The following is a 27235-nucleotide window of genomic DNA, read 5'->3' as shown; positions in this document are numbered from 1 at the left end:
ATAAAAATAAATACAATTTACGTTAATGGACATTCCACTCAAAAATAACAAAAATAATGTATATAAATAAATCCATTAAAAGCACAAAACAATGGCACTTTTATGAGAAAAGGCTGTGAACATTAAAATATGTATAAAACACGCTTTTATTTAAAAAAAAAAACACTCCCGTTACTCAACCTTAATCTAAAGCTACTTTTAACTTCCTCCAAAACATACTATTTGTTTTAGCTAATTTGCATTAGTGCGCACAAAACTTGTAGCATCTGTCTGTCTTTCTGGAAAGACCCACAATGATATGAGTAAGCTGTATCCTGAGTTTTCAGAATTATAAAGCACAATTTATCGTATTAAGATATTTTGATATACTTTGCCCACAAATAAAAAATTGGTAACTCAGACATTTTTTACCGTCTTCTGATTTCCTGGCTCACTCAATGAATGATAAATGATACATATCTCAAGAAAATCAAGTTTACACCCAGAGTAGATTATTATTGTCTGTCTACGGCTGGATGTAGCAGCTAAATTTTTAAATACGACAGAAAGTTGGAGAAAACAATCTTTATCTCCACCTTCTTAAAAGGATATTAAGAATATATAGTCTGCATTTTCAAAATACCAGTATCATTTAAAATTCAAGTTAGAAAGAGTAAATGTACACAGTCCCAATTGTATGTGAGAAGCACAAAGCCCTTTTTGGAAATGGCATGATAAATTAACAGTGACATTCTCTTTCATAAAATGTTCCCTTGGTAACATTTTTTGGTTTATATTTTAAATGAATACATTAGTGATGAAAACCTTAAACATCAGTGCCTCTTAAGTAATGCAGAATTTCAACTCGACAATATTACTATCCCACTGGAAGGTCTGAACTTATTGTTACCGTATAGCCCTTTAGTGTCTCCTAAATCAGGCAAGCTAGAAAAAACAGACTATGAAGGAACAAAACACGCAGACCACCAAGAAAACAGAAGTGCATGCAGTGTGACTCTATTTTACAGAAATGGACGCACTGATTCACTCCTAGGTGCCACTACATTCAAGAAGATTGTGCTATCTCCCTAATTTGTTACCCTCCACAGAAAGATTTTATGATTTAGGAGAAGTGTGTCCAAGAGTACTGGGGTAACCTACATTAAACCTAACATTTCTGCACAAGAAAACTAGCGGTTAAGAGGAATGTATACTGTTGACCATAATGGTGGCTCCCAGCTACTTCTGTGGTAAATTCTGGATGGACTACAATCAGCAGGCAAGTGTTTTCTCCTATGAGATTATCCCGTAAGTCCAAGAATATGAAGACTGAGAGATTAATCAGTGTTTAAATTTTACAAAACCAGAGAAAGACATTCTCCTGCAGTAATTTCCCCTCAAATAGAATAGAATCTAATTTATCAAATTTAGCAATCAGTATGCAGAGATGAATGAAATTTGTATTTCCAAACTTACTTGTAATTTATCACACCTTTTCAACATTTTACAGAAATAAACCCAAATGTCCTTGAAATTTACAAAAAACGTTCTCAGCAGACATCTGGGTACAGAAAACAAACTTAAGTTTGTACAGGTTAAGCAAAGAGATGGTCGATTACTAAATACTACTGTGTCTTCACCCAGACCTAATGTTAAGAGGATAATGAGGGTGTAGGGAAGGAATTAGCCAGACTGATCAAGTCTGCAGATATTGCTCAGCCCTTTGATGTCACTTTGCCTGTGTAAACAGTCCAGGGTTAACTAAAGAGTCCTGGGCAGGGAAAACAGTAAGCATGAAGCCCCCCATCCCGCCCCTTGTTTATCCTAACGAATGTTGTCTTCTTAAATTGTCGCAACATTTGGCCGCTTTCTTTGGATTTTTCCTGCATATACTCCTAAAAACAGAGGAAAACTAATATTATTTCTCAATGTCAATTTTTCTATAATTCCAATTAATGAGTCTTCACTATATACCAGGCACCAAGCTAAGCGATATACATGATCATACTTAATCCTTACATAAAATAATCCCGAGGTAGAAACTGTTACTACTATTTTAAGGATAATAAAACCAAGACATGGGAGAGTAAGTCACGTGCCTAAGCAGCAGCCAGAAGCTCTGAGAACCCAGTTACACCTGATTTGTTGTTTTACTTAACAACCATTTTGCATGACTGCTTCTACTTTGCTTTAATTAGTGGCTTTTGAATGTCACTATAAACTCCTGAGTCAAGCACAAGACAACAAACGAGCAAATGTTTTAAAACATGAGATCAGAGATTGCAACTTAGTTTGTAAGAATTATAAATAACTTTAAGTGCTTTGCAGCAAACTGTAACCCCTTAGCATCCTACTTTGGTCTAAGAGTATGAAAGTCTATCATCACAACAAAAATGAGCTTTCTATAAATTGCTTAACAAAGGGTTCATTCTCCATGCAGATCAGAATAAAGCATAAGTTTGTATGAAACATAATCCAGGCCATTAAAAATCTAAGCAGGAAAGAATAATCTTTTCAACTGCCACTATGGATCTCTATGTTGAGATTCATAGTAAGAATTTTAATCAGTCATATCCCAAATTTTTAATTTATGTAAAATGATAAAATCTTTAGTCTTTTTCAGTTGTCTAAGGCATTCATGTACAAGTAAATCTTTAGAAAAAATAGGAAATTTTGTACTTGTTTAGATATATAATAATTATACACATTAAGTTCGTTTGTATTTACGTTGCAATGCAATTAAACCACACTAGTTCTAGATACTGAACTTCAGTACATTACTAACTGCAATGACCTATTCATCCTTCATACTGTTGAGTATTACTTGCTCTTTTTCTTACAGAATCACGAGGGACAAACAGTGGAGATGAAATGCATGAGACAAGAACATGGGATAGTCGTCACCGTGGCAAGTGGAGAATATCACACAAAACAATACTAATTCCTCAATGAATCACCAACTGGCCAGGATTTATCATAATATATAACTCTAATATGGTAAAAAAAATTGAAAAGGTCTTAAAATTCCATATAACCTCACAAGCAACAGATCTGGTGTTTGGTCTGAGTTCTTCCAGTAACCTTTCAAACCAGCTCATTCTGACCACCTCTGGAATAAGCAGCATCTTCAACTATGTAATCTCCTTTAAAACAACTCCACTGACTGTCACTCACAGCAACTTTCAAAAGATGACCTTTTATATTATACTCTACATATGCAACACCATGAATTAAATTCACTATATACATGCAAAAAGTCAGCAATCATTTCAAAGTTATGATCAGTATATCTCATCCCCTCTTCAAACTTAGTGAACAAATAGCAATGACACAAAAAAATTTCTTATGTTGTTCAGTCCCTCCTAATTTGGAGGAAATCACTTAGTAATAAAAACGCTAATATATGCCTAATTGCATATTAATGGGAAGATTAGAATTGATTAGAGATTTAATCTTCATTGCCTAGCGATTAATTTAGGTTTCTTTTAAATGTTTAGAAAGCAGTGTAGTTAAAGCAAAGCATTTTGAAAGTATTTTTAATGGATCACATCATTTTTGGTGACCTTATCAAAGTGTCTTAACAAAGGTACCTACAAAATATTAAAACATTAGCTTAACAGCTTTGCATTCGCTTAATACTGAATTTGTCTTCTTGCCACCATAAACAATTTAAAATCCATAAAATAACAAAAACAAAACTTACCCCCTCCCACCTGGCATATTCACATGTGATCTTGTGGCCAGAGGGAAAAATTTTTCATCGCTTTACGTGCAGATACAAATATTCCCAGTGATACACTTCCCCAAAGCCGAACAAACACGCACAGATTTAGGCATCAGATTATTATACTTTACTCATGTATAAAAAGGTTTACTGAATTAAGCATGTATAATTCTACAAATTTTTCAGATTAAAAAAATGTATAGTGTTTCATTATAGAAATCAAGATCGGACCCATAGGTTTACTATGATCTCCTGACTGCCACAAAATACTAACACAAATGATCACCCGCAGGAATGGCTGTGAATATGCCCAAATTACAGTGGCAAGGAAAGACAAGATAGCGTGGCCTGCATCACGGAGCAGTCCGTGCACGTCCTTCTATTGAACGGGCTTCAGGAACTCATTTGCTACACACCTGAAACAGGCGCTGTGTTAGGCACTCTGCTCTGTGAAGACTTCTGTCTATTTTGCACAACCCCCTTCACTGATGTCTTAGGGGTTCTAATTGAATATAAAAAAATTAATAAGTCACTTGCATTAAGGTCTAAATGTTCAACATTCAAAGAAAGCAACCATAGTGCATCAATGGTTCCAAGTACAAATAAGCTTGAAAAGGACTTAAGTCTCACGCATGCGCACAGAAAGGAAACTACACTCTGCTTCAGCAGGGGACTAGAACCAAGGCTTACACTTTGTTGGGGAATCACTTTGGTGATGCTGAACTTACTGTATGGATGCTTACAATACTTAATGAGCAAAATGGTATGAAATGAAAAGTAAAAACATGCCATCATAAGATGATAATTAAGATATAATACACAACAGTACACCAAAGGGTTATCTTTGAACACAAAGTGTTAAAAGATCTTCGTAATGCTATGAATAAGTCACATTTGTAAAATAGTTATCCTTTATGTAAAGAGCACTAAATTATGTTTCCCACTCAAAGCTAATCTTGATTTGGATGTTTTTAAATACCCAGCAGGGACATTCTTACCCTTGTCTACTAAGTAGCCTGTGAATGGGTGCATTCTGTCCTTGGTTTGGCTGAAGGACTCTGTCGACAAAGTAAGTAAAAAATTAATTCAAAAGAGAATGACATAAATTCAGTTCCCCCTCCCATTTTCTTTTAACAGATGAAAGATGATTAACAATGAGATGGAAGTCATCTATGCGGATAGGCCAATATAATAATACCACATAGCAAATCAAACTGATTGAAGCATATTAATATGGTACTTATATTTTGCTCACCGAGAGCCCAAATCTTAGGTTTTTATCAGGATGTCCAACATAACTGTTTAACTCTTGTGTTTTTAGGTAATTTATTTATATACTTTACAAAAACCAACTTTTCCTTTCAAACATCAAGTAACATCGCTCTTGTAAAAGTAGAAAACAGGTCAGAAATATTAAGCTAGCTTTCTAAGGTTTGTATTTATTTTTTTTAAAGATTTTATTTATTTATTTATTTATTTGAGAGAGAGAGAGAGAGAGCATACAGCGGGGAGGGGGAGGACAGAAGCAAGCTTCCCACTGAGCAGGGAGCCCGATGTGGGGCTCAATCCCAAAACCCTGGGATCATGACCTGAGCCAAAGGCAGATGCTGAACTGACTGAGCCCCCCAGGTGCCCCTAAGGTTTTTAAGTAAGTATCCTAAGTAAGTCCTGGACTTCAATGAGCTGAACTTGGCACATAAGGGGCTGAAATTTCTACCTGAGATGGCATATCCTAAAGAAAGCTCCAGAAACATCTGGTCTGACCATGTAACCAGGTACATGACCCAGCGTTAATATGGATCTCAGCCCCTCTTCAATCCTCTAGTCAGCAGGGAGTATTTACTGATCTCAAGTTAGAACTAAATCAACAGAAAGTAAGCTTGGGATTTATAAATTTTTTTAAAATAAATAGCTTCTCACAGAGATGAAGTGATTTTTCTCACCTTGTTTCAGAAGGATTTTGTTTAACCAGAAATTTCTTATTTGGCATTCCCATTTCAGCAGCTCTAACACAACATAAAAATAAGGACAAACACTGTATTTAGAAAGGGAGAGAAAACACTTATGGATGTGATACAGGACGACAGAAACAAATCATTTACACGTTGCTGTACTACTCAACTGGACTCAGTGCACTAGAGATTACTTTCCAGAAAGCAGCAGCTTACTAAAATAGCTACTAGGATGTTCTTGGCATTAGGTTTCCCTCCCATGAAGTCTTTCACACATTAGAAAAAGAATACATTCAAAAGATGTAAAATTAACACTGAATATAAAAATTAACTATTTTTAAGGCTGAGTGGCTATCGATGACACAAGTTGAACACTTAGTGTCACTTAGTAGTTGATACATTTACCTAAGGATGAAATCAGATTTTACCACCTGAATAATAAAACTTTATATTAAAAAAAGGGATTTCTATCAACTAAGCTGTAGAAAAGTGAACTTTTTTCTAATTTGAATACACAAATAGACCAACAGATGACTAAAATTAATTGCTTTGCTAATAAATGAATTAATGTGACATGAAACAAAACTTACTTCATGTACTTCTTCCTATCGAGAGACTTCTGTGTTGCAGCCGACAGGGCCACTCGTGGACTTTTCATTTTGTCCTTGAAAATACAAACCAAAAAGCTTTAGTGGTACCAGTAATACCACTAAAATAATATAGGATGATTTCAAACTGCATGGAAAAGCTTGTCTTGCTAATATTTGGAACTTTAACTTAGTCTGTCTTTAGAACTAAAGCAGTCCAACTTCTTAAATAATTACAATTATTTTTCCCAATGAATATAAATTTAGCTTCCTTTTCTTTTGTCAACCACATTAAAATCACCGATTCAAACCTCCAACACTCTGACATATTTCAAATAACTCTGGTTTCAAAAAAAAAGCAAAATCCACATGGTAGTTTCAAGGAAATTCAATCAGGAGCCATGATAGTTTTTTTGTTTGTTTTTGTTTTTTCAATGATAGTTTTTCATAAGTCATCCAAACAACATTCAAAACTTCGGCTCCAAAATCCAATCATAAAACAATACCCAATTCTTTTAAATCTGTCTTCAGAGTTAAGTGTTGCTGGTTATCCTGGGAACTGTCTGTGCTTAAGAATTGTAGGGAGGGTGCTGAAGTCAAAACAGAGACTGAGATTTGGTATCAATTACCCCAAACCCAGAAGAACCTCATTGTGAAATAAGAAGAAATAAATAAACTGGTCTCTGTCCCTGGTTCCTGCTAATATTTTATCTTTGACCCCAGTTCCTAACAGAGCTCCTAAAACCCTTGTAAGGTGAGATCGTGATGGCAGCAGCATCTTTTGTTCTAATATTTGGTTTTTGACCTCAGTTCCTGACACAGAGCTTGTAAATCCCTTGGAATTTTCTGGGTGATAGGAGCATCTTTTGTTCTAATGAGACAACTTTTGGGGGCTCCCAGGTACAGGCTATTCATCAGAAAGACCAAGCAGGAGTAGAAGCTTACCCCCTTGCCCAGAGACAAGAGAGGGGCTACAGATTGAGTTAATCACTGATCATGCCTACATGATAAATCCTCCGTAAAAACACCTAAAGTATGGGGTCAGAGAACTTCCAGGTTAGTGAACACATCCACGTGCCGGGAAGATGGCACATTCCAACTCCATGGGGGACAGAAGCTCCTGCCCTTGGGACCCTTCCAGTCTCTACTCTATGCGTCTCTTCATCTGGTGGTTCATCTACATCCTAATTATGTCCTTTATTACATAATAAACCAGTAAATCCCCTAACAACTGTGAACCATTCTAGAAAATTATCAAACCGAAAGGCAGGGTTGTGGGAATCCTATTTTATAGCTGGTAGAGTCAGAAATACAAGTGACAACCTGAGACTTTGGATGGGGAGTCTTAACTGCCTCCTTACTTTGTAGTATCTGACTCTTAATTCCAAGTAGATACTATCAGAACTGAAGTGAATTGTAGGACACCCCGCTGGTGTGGGAGAAGTGGTCGGCATGGGGGAAAAACTCACACATCTGGTATCAGAAGTACCAGAAGTTTTGTGAGTGTAGAAGAAATATTTTTTTCTTTTTCACTCATTCTTTAAAAAAACATATAACATACCATTTGCCTGAGCATTTTCTCTTTGCGAACTTCTCGATCATGATGTAGAATAGACATTCTTTCCGCTGCATCCATTACAAAGAATATGTCATGAATACCATACAGGGCAGCTCGCAACTAGGTTCAAAAGGAGAAAATATTGTACCCATTTAAAACGATGAGGTTAGAGTTCAGTAATATTAGATGCACTTGCATTTTTTAAGTGAAAAAGGTTAGTTTTAATTAAAACCTATTTTCAGTGGCTAAATGAAGGGAGAGAGAGAAATTTCCATCTCCTACAGGCCTTCAGGATACATGCATTTACCTGAGCTAACACTCTTTCCTGAAGAGAAGCATCTTGTGCTGAAACAACTCCTCTCTTCAATGGTGCTTCTGACTGAAAACTCCTTATGAATTCCATAGTGTCCTGGAAGAAGAAATACTCCGTCAAAAACCACTTTTCTAGAAAAATTCATGATCACTGGAATTTCGTTTTGATTTTTTTCTCAGCCAATTCAAAATTACTAAGAACATAAAACTATTACTTATCCAAAGTCAAATGGCACTCACTTTGGAGAGAGACATCCACAAACTATTTTATTTACATACTTAAAAAAATCATCTGAATGAGATTAATCATATAATTGCCTACATCGCAGTGACTAAGAAATGTTTGATCTGCCTAAGTTCTGAACTAATGTGTCATCTGCAGCTAGTGACTAGCTGTCGCTGGACTGAGAAACTGAGCCAGAAGTGAAATAGGAACAACGGAGCAGCTCCTTACTTTCACAGTTTGGCGAAGTTGTTTCAGCTTATCTGTCTGCATAAGCCTACGAGTAAGAAATCCTTTTGCCACTGCAGTTATCTTGTTAAATTTTGTTTGTACTTCCGGACTGAAAACCTAGAAGAAATAAGACAGACACAATGATTCAAGAATGAGCCTTATACTCCTTAATCTATTACAATGAACTAAATTCTACACACGTATGCTCTGTGTAGGTTCATCTCCTACACAGAGAAGAGCTAAGCTATTTGATGTAGGGCACAAACATCTGTCCTCATTTATACAACCTAAGATAATGTACCTCTTTAAAAAGTACAGATAGACAGACACGCAAATATCACTAAGTTTGCCCACCTGAGACCATTTAGGTTTGGCCCTTCCAAAAGGCCTTGTTACTGAGACTCTGGTCAAGCCACTAGTTGATGATCCCCAGAGGTAGAAGGGTGCTTCATTTGCAGAAGCAAAGCTATGCTGCAGGGCAGAGTTTGTGAAACCTAGGGAAATATATGTACAGTATTATACTTGACGGCACATAATCAGAATATGCAGAACAGCCAAATAAACACTTGTGACTCGCTAAGAATAACAACTGGCTCTGAAACTAGTCCACATGCAGACTTAAAATATTTATGGACTTTAAGCTTCTGCACCAGATGGATCTTTTCAACACCAACAGCATCTCAGGATAACTGAAGATGTGCAGATAAGCTCTTGCTGGGTCTGAAGAATTAGATGTAATTCAAGATCACTGGGGAAACAGCAAACTGTGTTTTCAGTTGAAGCGTATCACCTGCTGCAAGAATAAACAAAGACTGGGCTCTGAGTCAAATTTCCTGGTATTTTCCTTGCTGAGGTGGCTTTTCTCATGAACACCTGCTCACCAGGCTTTGATCTGCTATCATTTCATTTTTCACTAGTTACTGGGCAGCTGGCAAATGGGATTACTTGAAGGATGGAGGTACAGTTTTAAAGTGTGCCAAGTAAAATATCTTACTATAGGATAATTTTTTCAAACAGAAGAGAATTTTAAAAATATTTACCAGGGGCGCCTGGGTGGCTCAGTTGGTTAAGGGACTGCCTTTGGCTCAGGTCATGATCCTGGAGTCCCGGGATCGAGTCCCGCATCGGGCTCCCTGCTCGGCAGGGAGTCTGCTTCTCCCTCTGACCCTCCCCCCCTCTCATGCTCTCTCTCTCTATCTCATTCTCTCTAATAAATAAATAAAATCTTTAAAAAAAAAAAATATTTACCAGAACTAGCGTTTGAAGGATGGAGCGAGTCCACCTGAGACAGCATTGTTTCCAGCAAACCAGACTCACTTATTTTTCTCCATTCTAAGTCCACTGTGTTGTTAATGCCTGATTCAGATGCTTCAGCTGCAATCACCTTCTTCTCTTTTAACATTTTCTCCTGTTCTTCTATTTCCTGCAGATTAAATGTATTATATAACGTGCTACATCTTCTGTTAAATTATATCCCAAAATACCATCATTTTAGGCTTAGCTAAAAGTAATGGGTAATTATCAGCAAATGGTTAATTTCAAGTCTTCCTACCTCCAACGAAATCTTAAAACAAGTATCCTTGCTCTTACAATACACTCCTGCAGAATGCGTAGTTCAGCATCAATATATAAAAATCTTTGAAAAATATGGGGCGCCTGGGTGGCTCAGATGTTGAGCATCTGCCTTCGGCTCGGGTCATGATCCCAGAGTCCTGGGATCGAGCCCCACATCAGGCTCCCTGCTCAGCGGGAAACCCGCTTCTCCCTCTCCCTCTGCCTGCTTCTTCCCCTGCTTGTACACTCTCACTCTCAAAAATAAACAAAATCTTAAAAAAAAAAAAACTTTGAAAAATATTACACGCTTTGAGTCAAGGATTCAATAAAGTATCCTTTGTATAAATTTTGCATTTATTTTTAGATAAGGAGCTAAATATTAAACCTCACATTTTTGCAATATCCACGTATCAAAATCAATCACACCCTAAGATTAAGATATACAGGGGAAGAAATTACAAGTATCCTATATGTGACCAAAATTTATAGTATCCCCGGCGAAATTCCACTTACCAGCCCCATATCCCTACATTTTAATTCCTCACCTTCTGCAATCTTTCCTGTTCCCTTTCCTGCTCAGCTATGAGTAGTGATAACTGCTGGGCATGCTGTTCTTCTAGCCTCTTCCGCATTTCTTCAAAAGCTAACATCTTGCTTTTTAATATCTCCTCGCCTTCTGAAAAGAAACACGTCCCCTCAAATTTAGAAAATTTACTAATATCTGATACACAATTTAAATGATGCTTCTGACCAAAGAACATTCCTGGATCCAACATAACACAATCAAGGTAGAGCCAGGTCCCCACTCTGAGCCACATTCTCTTCCGCCATGCCCTTCATTTCAAGCTACCAAATGAAGGCCTGCTTGTCACCACCATCCCCACTCACTCAACGGATCCCACCAGGATCTGAACCGATGGAGCCAACACTATCTATTCAGTCAAGATTCTCCTTACTCGGGGCACCTGGGTGGCTCAGTTGGTCAGGTGACTGCCTTCGGCTCGGGTCAGGATCCCAGGGTCCTGGGATCGAGCCCCACATCAGGCTCCCTGCTCTGCAGGGGGAGCCTGCTTCTCCCTCTCCTTTTGCCTGCCACACCCCCCGATTGTGCTCTCTTTCTCTGTCACATAAATAAAATCTTAAAAAAAAAAAGATTCTCCTTACTCAAATTAACTTCAAGATGTGATTCTCGTCTACATCTCACCTCTATTCTGACTCTGGTCCTTCTCCAGGATCTCTGGTATTGTAGCTTCTAGTTTTATTTAGTTTTGATTTTTTAAATAAATGTTCCTTTGACAGTGTAAAGCTTCTCAGCTTCAGGTTCCAAAAAACATTGGATATTAAAATTTCAGATATTTAAATTACTAACTAAAAAATTTATTCAATCATTATGACTATGCAACTTACTGAACAGAAAGTAGTAAGACACTCTGAGATGTTGAAATACCAAGTATTACACAGATGTAGTACCTATTCATGAACCCATCACAATTTGGCTGAATTCAAAGAATCATTCTTTCCAAATATACAGTCAATGATTTTCACTGAAGATAAGCATATTATATTACCTATCTGCTATGGTATTCCCGTTTGTTGCTAAATACATTTTATTCAGCTACAACAATTTGCATTTGTTCATGTGCAATTTTTCATAGGTAAAGGGGAGCTGGAGGAGCAGGAGTAGACTTACAACTTTCAGCAAAAAAGGACAAAGCTCCTCAGCTCAGCCACTCAACCAACAGCGAGAGTCCATTCAGCTCTATCTTAAGAATTTCATAAATGAGCGCTGTCCAGGAGCTCCTCTGAGAGCAAGCTGGCTGCCTCCGTGACTGGCGTCACCTCACTCACGCTGGCCGTGCTCCTATTAAAGCTCTGCCAGGACTGCCCCCTGGTTAGCTTTGTGGACCTCTGGTATTCCCAGAGACGGCCTCCAGCAACGCTGCCCTGTCCATCCAGATTATCCATACCGGCTCCCCAGAGAGCCACTGATGTTTTTATTACAATTCTTATTAAGTTACACAGATTTTCAACGGTCTGTCCCAACCCTATTTTTCCCATCAACCCTGTTATTTTTAGCGTGCAATTTTACAGAATGTGAAGTTTTTTTTCAGGAAGATATAGATCACATTAGAGCTGAAATGTTTATGTCCAAGAACTTCATTGACTTGACTCATTTCTTCCATATTAGTAATGAAGAATTATGAACCCCGACAACAAAGTAAGGAGTTAGAAGAAGAAAGACATGTTTTAACAAGTTGCTGTTAATAGAACACTAGATATGAAAGAAATTTGAAATAATTTTTATCCAATAAAGATGTCATTCTTAAAACACTACTTACAGAGCCTTATTTCTCTAATAATTTGATGTTAAAGGGTTCACTGAAGGACCAACTACATGAATATCTCATTACAAATGGAACAACAGACTGATGAAGATACTAGAAACCACTATCCAAAAGGAAGATAACATATTAATACACTAGATTAAAACTATGAGCGATGTTTCCTGCAAGAACTTTTTTTTTCCTGCAAGAACTTTTTCTTCCAGTCATTAACAATATTCTGTGACACAAAGTGAATTGTGAAAGATTCATATTTTAAATAAGAGAAGGCTTTAAGAAAGCCTATCAAATGGCAATAAACTATAGCTAATTTTAGGTTATCCGATAAGAGAAATGAAATGAAAAACCCTGATGAACAGATGAAGACAATTATTGCTTTTCAAAATGTCAATTAAAAGTATTCAATAAAGCTGCCATCTGCTTGGCAGGCATCAAACACTTCAGTTTCCTTACCTTTGGAACTACTGTCTAACATGTTATTCTTGTTGATGTAGACAGATCCCTTGGGGTATCTTTTTTCTGGCAAATGCTGCCTTTCCTGTTCAGCTATTCCAGTTGCTAAGACAAAAGGGCAGTTTTCTTTCTGCAAACTATCAATATCTAAATCAAGTCTCCGTTTAACTTTCTCAAAACTGTTATCCAAAAATGGTTCATTTCCACAGGACACTGTAGGGGTGTCCATCTGCTGTCTGGTATTCTGGTTTTGCATCAGTAAAGGAGATGGGTTTTTTACATCATAAGACTTATTCAGTTCCATTTGTAAATTGCAGGCATTTTTCTCTAACACATTGGCTGACTTGAGTGCGCTCACAGTTCCGAAGTTCTGACTCACTACACACTGACTGGTGGCATATGGCTCATGCGATCTTGGCATTGCAGTACACACACCGTCCATTTTGGGTGGTCCTCTCCCATCAGATGTTAACTGACCTTCCATGACAGCAAGTCCATGAATGACCTTGTTTTCTAACTGATTTCCTGAAGACTGGCATACCTGATTTGATTTACCTAAAACCGCTTCCTGTATGGCTTCAGATGTATTTTTGCTGACATAAACCTTGCTTGGACAAACTCCTGCTAAATCAACTGGTAACTTTGGCACAGTTTCAGGTACATTTGTTTTTTCATCAGTATCTTGAACAACTAAGTCTACCGCCTGCTCTTTTCCTTTAGGACTTAACTCACAGGCATTTATTGGGTTATTTATAAGTATATGACATGCTGATGATGGCCTAGAATGCCTTCGATGCATTTTAGGACTCAGGCTTGGCTCTGGACTAGGTAATTTGGCATATGAACCAGTAAGACTTTTGATAACGTTACTTTCGGGAACAAAAGTGGGGATGACTTTAAAATCAGAATCAGGGTCTACAACAGTGTGATGGCCAGTTCGTACAGGTATGTCCACTTTAGAAAAGCTACCTAAAACAGACGCATTCATGCTGCTTGCTTGAGTGGAAGCACCTTGGAGAAGAACATTTGATTTATTAAGGCTTGGTTTGTCAGGAATCACTGAAGCACAGTGTCTGCTAGTCAACTGCACCTTCTCCTTTCCATAGTCAGTCACTTTAACAGCCTCGTTTTCTTTATCTGAATGACTCTCATGAACACGCCTCTTTGCACTACTTTTCAGGCTGCATCTATATTGTTCTCTTTCTATATATTCCTTTGACTTTTTCATCAGGTTCTGAAGACTCATTATGTAGGGATCCGTAGTAACTTCCTCCAAAAGTGTCGGGTCCTGTTCTTCACTGGTTGGGAAGTGACCATCGGAGAGAAGACTCTCCTGAGGGGTTGCTGAGGGGGTCTTTGCAGAAGCTTCATTTTCCACAGGGGTAACAATATCTGAACTATCACAGTGCTTCAGAGAATTAAATTCTGAGTCCTTAGCTAAATCTATCCCATTAGATTTAAATTGGTCCTCATGATTCAATGGCAAAATTCCAGTTATCTTTTCAAACTTTCCTAAAGTAGAGTGTTCAGTAGGGCTTGGCAAGATATTTGGAAATGTAACAGGGACATTCAAGTTTCTGACTTCTGAATCACAGTAAACTGTTTCAGTCTCCCATGGATCAAAATCACTGGCATTAGGTGCTTTTCTAACCTGGAAAAGAAAATTTAAAAATTAATATTTCCTCACTGCAAAGAAAAGCCTTTGATTTCATTATTTTCTAAAATTGAAATAGAAAATTCAAATATTCTAATATTTGAAAACACAAACAAAAACTAAGATAACCTTTTTCTGGTGTATCCTGTATCACATGGAGCTCAAATTACTATTAAACATATCTACTGGGGGCGCCTGGGTGGCTCAGTCAGTTAAGCGACTGCCTTCGGCTCAGGTCATGATCCTGGAGTCCCGGGATCGAGTCCCACATCGGGCTCCCTGCTCGGCGGAGAACCTGCTTCTCCCTCTGACCCTCCCCCCTCTCATGAGCTCTCTCTCTCTCTCATTCTGTCTCAAATAAATAAATAAAATCTTTAAAAAAATATTTAAAAAAATAAATAAATAAAATAAACATATCTACTGATTAAAAAATTTTTAAATAAAATAAAATAATTAAAAAAAATTAAAACATCTATTGGTCATCCTGGCCTATTTATTAAAAGAGTATAAGAAAAAAAGGAAATTATCTAATCTGATACAAATATGTACATATGTGAACGGGTATACACACACACATATATTCACATATCCATGCACAATTTAATCTTGGAATAGATGGATTTTTTTTTTGGAATAGATGGATTTTAACTCTCTTCTATATTATATATATTATTAAAGTCACCAACTGGTTCTCCTACGAAAGCTAAGGATACCAATGTATGAGATAAATAGCAAGTAATTAAATTTCTTACATGAATGACTCCTTCTTTAACGAAGGCTAACTTGCCTAGGGTATTAAGCAAAAATAATTCAGTAACAAGACTCCTGCCTCCCATAAGCTTACACCAGATTTCAATTAAAATCCTTCTATATGATGAGGCAAATTTGCATTAAATGATAGTTCAGCCATGTAGCTTAAGTTACTTAGAAATAAAAAAACTTTCTGGGGCGCCTGGGTGGCTCAGTCGTTAAGTGTCTGCCTTCGGCTCGGGTCATGATCCCGGGGTCCTGGGATCAAGCCCTGAATCGAGCCCTGCATTGGGCTCCTGCTCAGCAGGAGGCCTGCTTCTCCTTCTCCCATTTCCCCTGCTTGTGTTCCCTCTCTCATTGTCTCTCTGTCAAATAAATAAAATCTTTAAAAAAAAAAGAAAACTTTCAACTTAAAATCTAATTCATCAAAGCAAATTTCAATTTAAGTGACAGTCATTTTAAATAGCAACCTGTTTAGAACAAGCAAAATAAGTAAAAAATTTATAAAATAAGATGAGAACAAATAACACACAAGAGAGCCAACAGAAAAAATAAAATTGCATTTTTCTATCTAAATAATTTGACTTTGCAAAAGAATAAAAAGTGATGTAGGATGGTTTTTAAAGATTATACAAGCATATATTACACTGACAGAAATTATCATATTATCATATCAATACAGACACCAGAATCCTGAATATTAAAAGATTTTTAGATTGTTATGTATGTGTTTTTTTTTCCTAGACCATATGGCACTCCTGTTTTACCTTACAAATCCCAAGATATATAATGGTTTCCAGGTACTATGCAATAAACACCACAACAAAGTATACTTAGTCACAACCTCAAGACAAAATAAAACAAAAGGGAAACATATACACCAAATCCATGAACATGTTCATAGCCTTAAGTAAAATAAATTGTCTCCTTAAAATATCTCGCATTTCACACTTATATATACAGCAGCTACAGCTATGTTTTTTGTACACTACTAAAATGAGCCTTTGGTTAGAGAATTTATTTATTTATTTATTTTTTTTTTTTTACGATTTTATTTATTTGACAGAGAGAGACACAGCGAGAGAGGGAACACAAGCAAGGGGAGCGGGAGAGGGAGAAGCAGGCTCCCGCCGAGCAGGGAGCCTGATGCGGGGCTCGATCCCAGGACCCAGGGATCATGACCTGAGCTGAAGGCAGATGCTTAACAACTGAGCCACCCAGGCGCCCCTGGTTAGAGAATTTAAATAACAACAACAACAAAAATGTATCATAGAATGATAGGTTTTACAGGTAAAAGAGACTGGAGACATCTATTTGTACGATATAAAATTTCTCTATCTGCATAATTAATTCATTACCCTCTAGTTTAACACTGTACATGCTCTATTAAATGATGGAAGTTTTAAGACTCAACAATCTCATTAGTAGTATGTTTGATATAATCCCTCACTGGACCAACAATGATATGCCATTTTTGTTTCAATAACAGGAAACATCTAGTAAATAAAAAAAAAAACCTACACTTATTGTGCTACATATTGTATATATATATATATATATATTTTTTTTTTTTAATCTACTACACACAGAAAAATGAAGGTAGCAGTTAGTGGGAAACAGCCTAAGGTTCATTGTACATGTGTCATCTAGCTTTGAATCAGAATGAATAAACTAACAAGCAATATGTTATGTATGTTATATATGTGGTTTTTTTTTTCCTAGACCATATGGTTAGTTTAGGTCTAAGATGCATCTAGACAATTCTACTTACATAATCTAAATTGCATTTGTGTACTTAAGAGAATTTTACCAAAAAAAAAATTGGGGGCAGTTATTTACTTTAGCAGAGAATGAGAATAAGGTCATTGACTCAATAGTCTGATTAGTTCAGAGGTAAACTACAATGGTCAATTCTCTCATTCTGTCACTGAGAATTCCATGTTTTTAGAGTCATAAGACACAGACAATAAGCAATTATATTCAGGGAAGGGCTCCATTGTCTAAGTACCCTCTGATTCAAGTACTGGGAACATTACTAACAAGCAACTGAATGTTCTTTGGAGTAACTGAAATGGAATATCACAAACCATGAAGATTCTCAAACATAACAGTAAAATATATTGGTAACTAACTAGTAAGTGCAAACATATTTCTGAGAAATTATCATTAATGCGTACCTCATGATTTCTTAATCATAATTTTAAAAAGCATACATTACACACCTGAACATTTTCAAGAATTTCCTGGACACGAGTCAATAAAGCTTTCTTCCTATTAACATGCTTTCTTGTTTCTACATCAAGTGCTTTCTGCTTTTCTTGTTGCATTTCCTTTCTTTTCTCAATGTTAAGCTGCAAAACATCAGAAATATGTAATTATTTCTCATAAATATAAAAACATGTTAAAGTCAGGAAGCTTTGAATCAGAATGATTAAAACATGCAAAAGGTAAAACTACAGGGAAAGAAATCTGAACAGTGGGTGGGGGTAATGAGTGGGATGGGGCACGGGAGATCTTTCTGTGGGTATCCATAATATCCGTATGGGTATGAGTTATACAAGTGTATGCCATATATCAAAACTCATGGACTTTTAGAACTTAAGAGCTGTGCATTCTACTGCATGTAAATTATTCTCAACCGAATAAAAAAGTTAAAAAGAAAAAACCTGTTCAATTATCAAATGTTCTAAAATGAGAGGTAAAATAAGTCCTTTTGGCCACCGCTGAGCTTTTCATTTGGCAGTATCTTACTCCACAAGGTCAGATTCTTCAATTTCTAATCTTCTAATCAGTGTACATTTTACCTCATTGCTATTTCAAGAAACTGTCTAAAGGCTTAATGATAAAAGAAAGAGATAATGTTTTATTTGCCTACAAAATCAGAACACATTTGGTCCCAGTTCATTGTACTTTCTATTAAAAATATAACTTACCTAAAAAATTGAAGTTGCTAAGCATTACATCTTTTTAGTGAATTTAAATCTTAATTATTAAGTTCTAAGAGGCTTAGTCACTGCATTAAGGAGTCAAGACTTTAGACTAATGTAAAGGCAAAACATATCATAAAAAATTATTCCAAAATTACACTACTCATCTATCACATACAACATAAAATCATGGATTAAGGTCCATAAGCATCAGATTTTGCTTATAAATCAGTAACTGATGGAGTCATAGACCCTAAACAACAAGGCTCAGATATTTTGGTCCATATTAAACTAACAAGCAATATGTTATCAAGTAGCTGATAAAATTGTTTTTAAAGATTTTATTTATTTATTTGTCAGAGAGAGAGCAAGAGCACAAGCAGGGGGAGCGGCAGGCAGAGGGAGAGGGAGAAGCAGGCTCCCCGCTGAGCAGAGAGCCTGACGTGGGGCTCGATCCCAAGACCCTGGGATCATGACCTGAGCCGCAGGCAGACGCTTAACGGACGGAGCCACCCAGGTGGCCCTGTTTTAAAATTTTTATTTGCATGGTACCAAAGAATCATTCCACAATTTACTTGCTAATCAAAAAGGGGAAAATGTATACTTTGAAGAGTTATGTGGCAGTCACCACTTGTAAAAGCGAGTGTTCCAACTAAATATCACGAATAGAGGGACAAACAGATTACGTAACTTCTAACTTAACTTCATATGGAGCACAGGACATCAGCTCCAAAGAATTCCTGTTGGAAATGTTTAACCTGACTTTGATCAAACTTGTACTTTTTTTCTAATCAAACTTTTAGACTTAATTTCCAGTTTATATGAACTACAGGGACTAAAGGACAAGTAAAATATCACCACCGAGAAACAATTAGACAAATCCAAAATAAGGCATTTTCTGTAAGATAACTGGTCTGGTCTCCTTAAAAATTCACTATCGGGGCGGGGCGCCTGGGTGGCTCAGTCGTTAAGCGTCTGCCTTCGGCTCAGGTCATGATCCCAGGGTCCTGGGATCAAGCCCCGCATCAGGCTCCCTGCTCCTCAGGAAGCCTGCTTCACCCTCTCCCACTCCCCCCTGCCTGTGTTCCCTCTCTCACTGTCTCTCTCTCTCTGTCAAGTAAATAAATAAAATCTTAAAAAAAAAAAAAAAAATTTCACTATCGGGGCGCCTGTAGCTCAGTTGTTAGGTGTCTGCCTTCGGCTCAGGTCATGATCCCAGGGTTCTGGGATCGAGCCCCACATCGGGCTCCCTGCTCGACGGGGAGCCTGCTTCTCCCCCTCCCACTCCTCCTGCTTGTGTTTCTGCTCTCGCTGTCTCTCTCTCTGTCAAATACATAAATAAAATCTTTAAAAAAAAAGAAAAGAAAAATATAAATTCACTATCATTACAAAAAAAAAAAAATTGGGGGACGCCTGGCTGGCTGAGTCAGTCTTGGGGTTGTAAGTTCAAGCCCCATGTTGGGTGTAGAGATTACTTAAAAATAAAATCTTTTAAAAAAATTTTTTTGAGAGGTAGAAGAGCTGTTCTAGATCAAAACAGATTTTAAAAACATAACAAGCTAATGCTATTTGTGAACCTGACTGGATCCAGATTAGAAAAAAAAATAGTTATAATACACATTTTGAGCACAAATGCAGAAATCTAAATATGAACCAAATATTAGATGTTATTAAAATTATTACTAATTTTCTTAAAGTGTGATAATGGGTTTTATGTAGGAGGATATCCTTATTTTTAGAATATGTATATCAAAATATTTAAGGGAGAAGTATTATGTATCCACAATTTTCAAATGGCTCAGCAATAAAACAAAAACAGTATGTATGTATGTATACACACACACATATATACATAAAATTATAAACACGATAAAGCAAAGACGACAAAAATGTTCAAAATTGTTGAATCTAGATGGTATATATATGGGTGGCCAAGGTACTACCCTATTTTTCTGTATGTTTGAAAATTTCATTACAAAAAGTTGGCAGAAAATATTGATCTTTAAACTCGTTATACATTTTTTTACTGTTCCTTTCAATTATATTAATTTTCTGATTTGAAATAGTCACATTTTAAAAACATCAAATCGTATGAAAGAGTCTATAATGAAAAGAGTGTCTTCCTTCTCATCCTGTACTCCTTTATCCTTCCTCAGAGAAAGAAATATTCTTATATAAAAATCCAAATAGTTAACATATATATATATATGAGTACCTCCTATGATCCAAGTAGTGTTCTAAGCATTTTACATGTATTAGATCATTTAATCCTCAAAACAACCCTGTGAAGTAGGGGCACCTGGGTGGCTCAGTTGTTAAGCGTCTGCCTTCTGCTCAGGTCATGATCCCAGGGTCCTGGGATCAAGCCCCGCATCAGGCTCCCCGCTCAGCGGAAAGCCTTCTTCTCCCTCTCCCCCTACCCCTACGTTCCTTCTCTCGCGTTGTCTCTGTCAAATAAATAAATAAAATCTTAAAAAAAAAAAACCCTGTGAAGTAGATACTATTTTTATCCTCATTTAATAAATAAATGGACCTGTATGTTCGCACAGCAGGTAAGTAGCAGAGTAATGATTTACTTTTTAAAGATTTTATTTATTTATTTGAGAGAGAGAGATAGCGAGAGAAAGCATGAGCAAGGGCAGGGAGAGGGAGAAGCAGGCTCCCCGCTGAGCACGGAACCCGACGCAGGACTCTATCCCAGGACCCTAAGATCGGGACCTGAGCCAAAGGCAGACCCTTAATCGATGAAGCCACCCAGGTGCCCCAAAAGTAATGATTTAAACCAAAACCAGAAGGCTCCAGAATCAGGCTTTTAACCACTATTCTACCCTGCTCCTGACAGCATGATGTGTGCAGTGATTTACAATAGACTGTGCAGAACCTTCCATGCCTGCACATTTAGGTGTATTGTACTCGTTTTAATGGCATGAATGAGATCCTATAAAATGGACCACGGTCTGTTAAATTAGTTTACCATTGATGGACATTTAAGTTGTTTGTTAATCTTTTGCTATTTTAAACAATGCTACTGCATAACCTGTATGTACTTCCTCTGGCACACAGATGAGTATAAGTCTAAGACATTCCCAAAAATGGAATTGCTAAGTTAAAGTTATATATACTTTAAAATTCTGATAAACACTACCAAAATAATCTCCAAAAAATAAAGTCAAGTGCTCCTCTCAGCAAAAATGCAGTACAAGCTCCTTTTCCTCACAACCTAAGGAACACTAGGTCTTATTGGATCTTTGCCAATCAAGTAGATTAAAAAAATGCTAACTCATTCGTATTTCGTTAATTATGAATAAGAGGCATTTTTTCAATGTTTATAAGCCTTCTTTTTTCTGTAAACTACTTTAGTGATTCACTATAGAAAAAAAGATTATTTAAAAATCAAAGAATGTTTGGGGTGCCTGGGTGGCTCAGTCGTTAAGCGTCTGCCTTCGGCTCAGGTCATGATCCCAGGGTCCTGGGATCGAGCCCCGCATCGGGCTCCCTGCTCGGCAGGAAGCCTGCTTCTCCCTCTCCCACTCCCCCTGCTTGTGTTCCCTCTCTCACTGTGTCTCTGACAAATAAATAAATAAAATCTTTAAAAAAACATTTTAAAAAAATAAATAAAAATCAAAGAATGTTTACCAGCGGAGAAAGCACAGCCACTCCATGGAAGCGAATAAGTGAGATGCTTTCAGACTGGACAGGTAGAAAGCTCTCTGTGGATAGTGATGCCTCTTGGATTCTGGCAAGACTATTCTCACAGAACTTCTCATACTCCTCCATCTTCCCACAGTTACACTATAAGAGAGAAAAATGTCATTTTTAATATGGTGAAAAAAACAGATCTTAATTATTTGGCAAATTTTATTGAGCACTGAAATATTTCTAGAATTCACAATTCCTAAAATTGGCTTTCCCATAATTTTTTTTTTTTACTGATAAACAGCTAATTCTTTTTTTTTTTTAAGGTTTTATTTATTTATTTGACAGAGAGAGACACAGCGAGAGAGGGAATACAAGCAGTGGGAGTGGGAGAGGGAGAAGCAGGCCTCCCGCAGAGCAGGGAGCCCGATGCGGGGCTCGATCCCAGGACCCTGGGATCATGACCTGAGCCGAAGGCAGGCGCTTAACGACTGAGCCACCCAGGCGCCCCTGATGAACAGCTAATTCTTAAGTATAGGTAAGCACCTATACTTAAGATAGTACTAAGATACTATACTTAAGATCCTACTCAGTTAAGCCTTGCTTCATATAGTAAATATGTCTAAACATATGTATATAAACCAATCTTTAAATATGACTTGTTTAAAAAAGTACTAAGAACCCACCGGTGAAAAATTCTTAAAGGAAAAAAAGTTCTATACCACTTTACTAACTTTAGATTATAAAATAGAATATTGTATTTTCCTTAGCAGGACTTATCTACACAAGAAAAACTAAATCATACAAAAGTGGAAATGCTTTTTTAGCAAAAAAAAAAAAAAAAAAAGGCTATTTACATAAAAGAGGATATTTACTTTTAAAAATTATTTTGTTATCATGGAGTTCAAAGTCTATTATTTTCATATCTCAAAAATATACTTTAACTCCCTGGTCACAAGCCAAATCAGCCAGAGGTGGAAACAGAATATCTACGGCTCTCATAATTCTATTTCATTGTCAAAAATTGGAACCACCACCAAACTACTTAAAACAATCAGCCCAGTAATTTCACAATTTCTGGACAATTGTGATGGTGGCTATAAAAATTCAAGGTAATCAGGAAGGATTAGCCAGCATGTTCGTTCATTTAGCCAGTGTTAAATATTTGATTGCCTGTTTCCATAGCATTATGTCTGGCTTTGTTTCCTTTAAACAAGCAAGGGAAAGTAAAAAGAGAGACATCATCAGACTCATCAACAGCAAGGTTATGAACTGTGAAAACAGAAAAACTAATACAATAATGTTCCCTTAAGTGTTCATTTTCAAGCAATTAACAAAGAAGGGGGGGCAGAAAAATTCAACTAATGATGGGGGATATGCAGAGATGAAATAAGATGGAGTAGGATACTGTCTTAAGCCTCAAGGCACTTAAAAGTTCAGTACATTAAAGGGTCAGGGACAAATTACAGCACAACTAGAAATGAAGAAAAAGCTTCTTATGATTTGATTACGAAAAAAATAAGATATTGCTAATTTTGACCAATTGGTAGTCTTCTTATCAACAACACTTCTTCCTACCATCCCATCAATTCTAATTATTTCTATATTTGATTTATGCAAAGTGTGAGTTTAATTTCAAAGAAATGGATCTCTAGAGTGTAAATGAGATTGTTTTGCAAATTTATATTCATAAAACAAGCAAAAGTAAAAAAACAAACAAACCACAACACCTTCCTATATGACAATCATAGGAAGGCCTCATTTTCCAGTCTGGATTTCAACCCCCGTTATGCTGTCTTAACAACCAAAATATGCAGAAGCTAAAATGTAAGAGAAATTCAAATGATCCCATTTCTACTAAAATACTCAAAAATATTTTTTAACACAACCCCTGCACCCAGCATTACAGGAACATAAATAGATTACTCATACAATGAAAGAAATATACTTTCTACGGATACCCAAGCAAAGCATGAAATTCTATTTTAAAGGTCTGGGAAATGTAAGGAATAAATAAAATATTCTTATGGCAAGTTTTATTTTTTTTCCAACGACATCATATAGATATGCTTCATTGCTTTGGAAAGTTAAATTCACATCTCTTCAAAAGACCTGTATGTCATGCATATTACAGATGTACAGTAATAGATTATTATCACAGCATAACTATGGCATATAATAGTGCATTAAATACCCATATACAAGTGCTAATATGGTTGATTACAGAAATGACCAAATGATCCTAGAGCATGACTGAATTCTTCCTATCCTTCAGTCTCAACTTGGATGTCCCCCTCCTCAGGCCATCCCTGATGATCCCATCTACATTAACCCTACATCAGTCACTATCACATCACATTGCCCCGCTGTTTCCCAATTTTCACAGCACTTACCACTATCTGAAATTATCTTGTTTATTTCCTTGGGTTTTGTCTGTCTTCCTCCACCAAAACGTAAGCTCCATAAGCACAGGTACCTTTGCAGTCTTGCTCACCACTGAATCCCCATTACACAGAACAGCGTCAGTACACAGAAGGCACTTGATAAAAGTATTGAATAAATGAATTAGGGTAATCAGCTCAAACAATAAACCAGGAGAAACCAGGAGGAAAAAAGAGAGTGGACTATATAGCAAAGAAGCTAGCAAGGAAGAATGGAATTTAGAGAATGGTAGTTTCATGGACGACCCTATTCTCTGAAGAAACTGGTACCTCTAAACTGCAAAGGCAATCATTTAAAAAACGAGCATAATTGGGCACCTGTGTGGCTCAGTTGGTTAAGCACTGGACTCTTGATTTTGGCTCAAGTCATGACCTCAGGGTGGTTGTGAGATCCAGCACCTCCCCAGGCTCTGCACTGGGTGTGGAGCCTACTTGGGGCTCTCTCTCTCCCTCTCCACTGCCCTTCCCCCTTTCTCTGCCTCTGTCTGTCTCTCCCTCTCTAAAAAAAAAAAAAAAAAGAGCATCGTATCCTATATGACTAAGCAGGAGGGCACTTCGTTTCTCACACCACAATTATCTGTCAGCAGAGTTTTTTTTGAATGGAGCCTTGACTACAATGCCACCCCAACCACAAATCTACTGACCCATATTTTACCATCAGGCATTACTGGATTACTGGTCCACTTGAATTAATAATTTGTCAGCTGTATCAAGTTCAGACATGCCTAGTGTTCTCCATTTATACCATGACCCTTCACCAAATGAGCCTCTGCAAACCCCATAGATTCATCCTTCTGCTACCTACTCCTCACCAGTGTCCTACCAGAAATATCACTAAAGGGAATGGTAAAAGTAATATATAACAGATCTTGCCTTGATTTCAAATCCTAGCTGGTTGTTTATCCCTAAGTGCTCCCAAAGACATAATCTTTTTGTATACTCAATAAAGGGAAGGTTCCTTATCCAGGCACACACTAGCTGTGTGTTCTTGGCAATTTATTTACCATCTCTATGCCTCAATTTCCTCATACGTAATGCATGGATAATCAGAGTATCTGTCTCAAGAACTCAATGAACTAATACATGTATGGCAATTAGCATAATGCAGGACATGCAGAAAGCATCAATAAATGGGGACTGCCTTTATTATTAAGAGGATGATGATTATGATTTTTATCACGAGATTATGAATTCCTGGAGGGCAGCGACAGTGCTTGGTTCCTGGTAGGATTCAAATGTAATTTTAAAACATGGAAAGGGGGACATCCTCCTCATTTCGTTGTTTCCAGACCCCTCCTCATCAATCTCTAGGCGCCTTCCACTTGCCTAAATTGGGGGTAGGGAACTGGGATTACAACCAGATAGAAGCAGAATGGGAATCACCTCGCAGCATCAGAGGCAATCAAGAGAATTTGCTTTATTAGCCTCAAGCTTAATTCCCCTGAGTCTCAAAGGCGGAACAAACAGCATTCCTAGCTAGAGCCTTTGGTGTGGCTTTCAGAATGGCCAGGGCACACCCTGAGGATAACTCCCTCGCCAGCATCTTGGGAGAAGAAAAACGGTCCAGTTTTATCAACAGGCGGTGATTCCCCGGCTCTGTCCCGAGGTTATTTGCCAGGGACCCTCTGCCTTAACCCCGGCGCCCCACGCCCACCTCCCCCAGCTCCTCTGCTAAGGCTCCATCCCGAGGGCCCACCAGGCAGCGCCAGCATCCGAGCATCACCTCCGCGCCGAGTGTCGCTGGTCCCCGGGCACCTGTCTCCTCACACCCGGCGCCTTTCTCTGGGCTCGAAGACCGGGAGCCCAGCATCTGCGTTCGGGTTCCGTACAGAGCTCACCCTCAGCTTTCAGGGAGCCAATTTCGTCTCCCCCGGTGGCCTCGCAGCGGGGACCCACTGAGGATCTGTCTAGCCCCCGCCTTATGCACACACCTGATCTCCCACGGCCTGGTCACGCTTTTTTCCCCTCGCCCCGGGCCTAGTCAGGAAGCAAACAGCTCAATTTATACTGACAGAGCGCAGCTCGGCCCGGTGCCTCCTTCTCCTTCTCCTCCCCGCCATATTACGGGTCTCTGGCGACAACGCGGGATCCTGGCAACGGCCGCCGCCGCCGCCACAGCCCGGGCTCCACCTCTTCGGGCGGCACTTCCGGTGGTTGCTTCCGGGGCCGTTGGAACGGTTGGGCCTCCAAAAAACTACAATCCCCGAGGTGCATTGCGCATCCGGGTAAGCGCCCTGGCCGGGTACTTGCGCCCTGGCGCAATACTTGCGGGAAGCGCGATGCACGCTGGGAAACGTAGTCTTTACTGCAAATTAGCGCCTCTAAAATTATAATTTATTACAATGTGAAGGCTCTTCAGGTCTGAAGCCCCCTGAAGTGTTCCTTGAAATTGCTACTTTTTACTTATCTGTAAAAAGATAACCTCTTTCTTTGTGGTCGTTGGAAAACATAAAACGATCACATTTTTTTCTCCGTAAATAAAAAATTGATGAATCCTAGATATCAACTCTAAGCCTCAAGACATCCCTACCCTTTTGCAAATCAGTGGGAAAACACGTCCAAGAAAGAAAGGTAACAGGTTCAAGATGGAACAAAAAGCCCCGAATGTTTTACCAAAGTTACCTACCTAAACATGTTACTAGTTTTCCAAAATATGTAGTTGCCCCTTCCCGTTTCCTAACTCGATTTAACCTTCTGTCTTTCTTGCTGAAAGTTCTTCCCGTGCCTATTTTTGCACATGGGAAATGAGTTTTTAAAGTGCCTATCACACACCAAAAAAAGTGCCTATCACAAGTGTAGTTATGAAGAACAACTGAGATAAATTTCTTGCACAGTGCCTGGTACAAAAGCCTCACTATTAGCCCTTAGTAGGAGGAAAACTGGCTTAAAACTGGGATGGCTTGATGTCAGTC

The 27235-nt window shown here is 37.9% G+C and overlaps 1 protein-coding gene across 1 annotated transcript; it reads right to left on the bottom strand.

Annotated features, from left to right (window-relative positions):
* Positions 1-1514: 1514 nt before the first annotated feature.
* On the bottom strand, positions 1515-26279 carry CCP110 (centriolar coiled-coil protein 110). The gene is made up of 15 exons (XM_044915079.1): positions 26255-26279; positions 21883-22038; positions 17542-17670; positions 12916-14566; positions 10666-10796; positions 9815-9989; positions 8921-9060; positions 8567-8683; positions 8108-8209; positions 7804-7920; positions 6246-6319; positions 5647-5709; positions 4702-4761; positions 4120-4205; positions 1515-1874 (listed from the first exon to the last, which is right to left on the bottom strand). The coding sequence occupies exons 2-15, from the start codon at positions 22021-22023 to the stop codon at positions 1822-1824; spliced, it is 3039 nt and encodes a 1012-aa protein (XP_044771014.1). The 5' UTR covers positions 22024-22038; positions 26255-26279; the 3' UTR covers positions 1515-1821.
* Positions 26280-27235: the final 956 nt, after the last annotated feature.

The sequence above is a fragment of the Neomonachus schauinslandi genome, chromosome 5 (genome assembly GCF_002201575.2).
Source record: "Neomonachus schauinslandi chromosome 5, ASM220157v2, whole genome shotgun sequence".
NCBI classification, from domain to species: domain Eukaryota; kingdom Metazoa; phylum Chordata; class Mammalia; order Carnivora; family Phocidae; genus Neomonachus; species Neomonachus schauinslandi.
The sequence above is the reverse complement of the archived record's forward strand: the minus strand, read 5'-3'. Positions and strand labels throughout refer to the sequence as shown.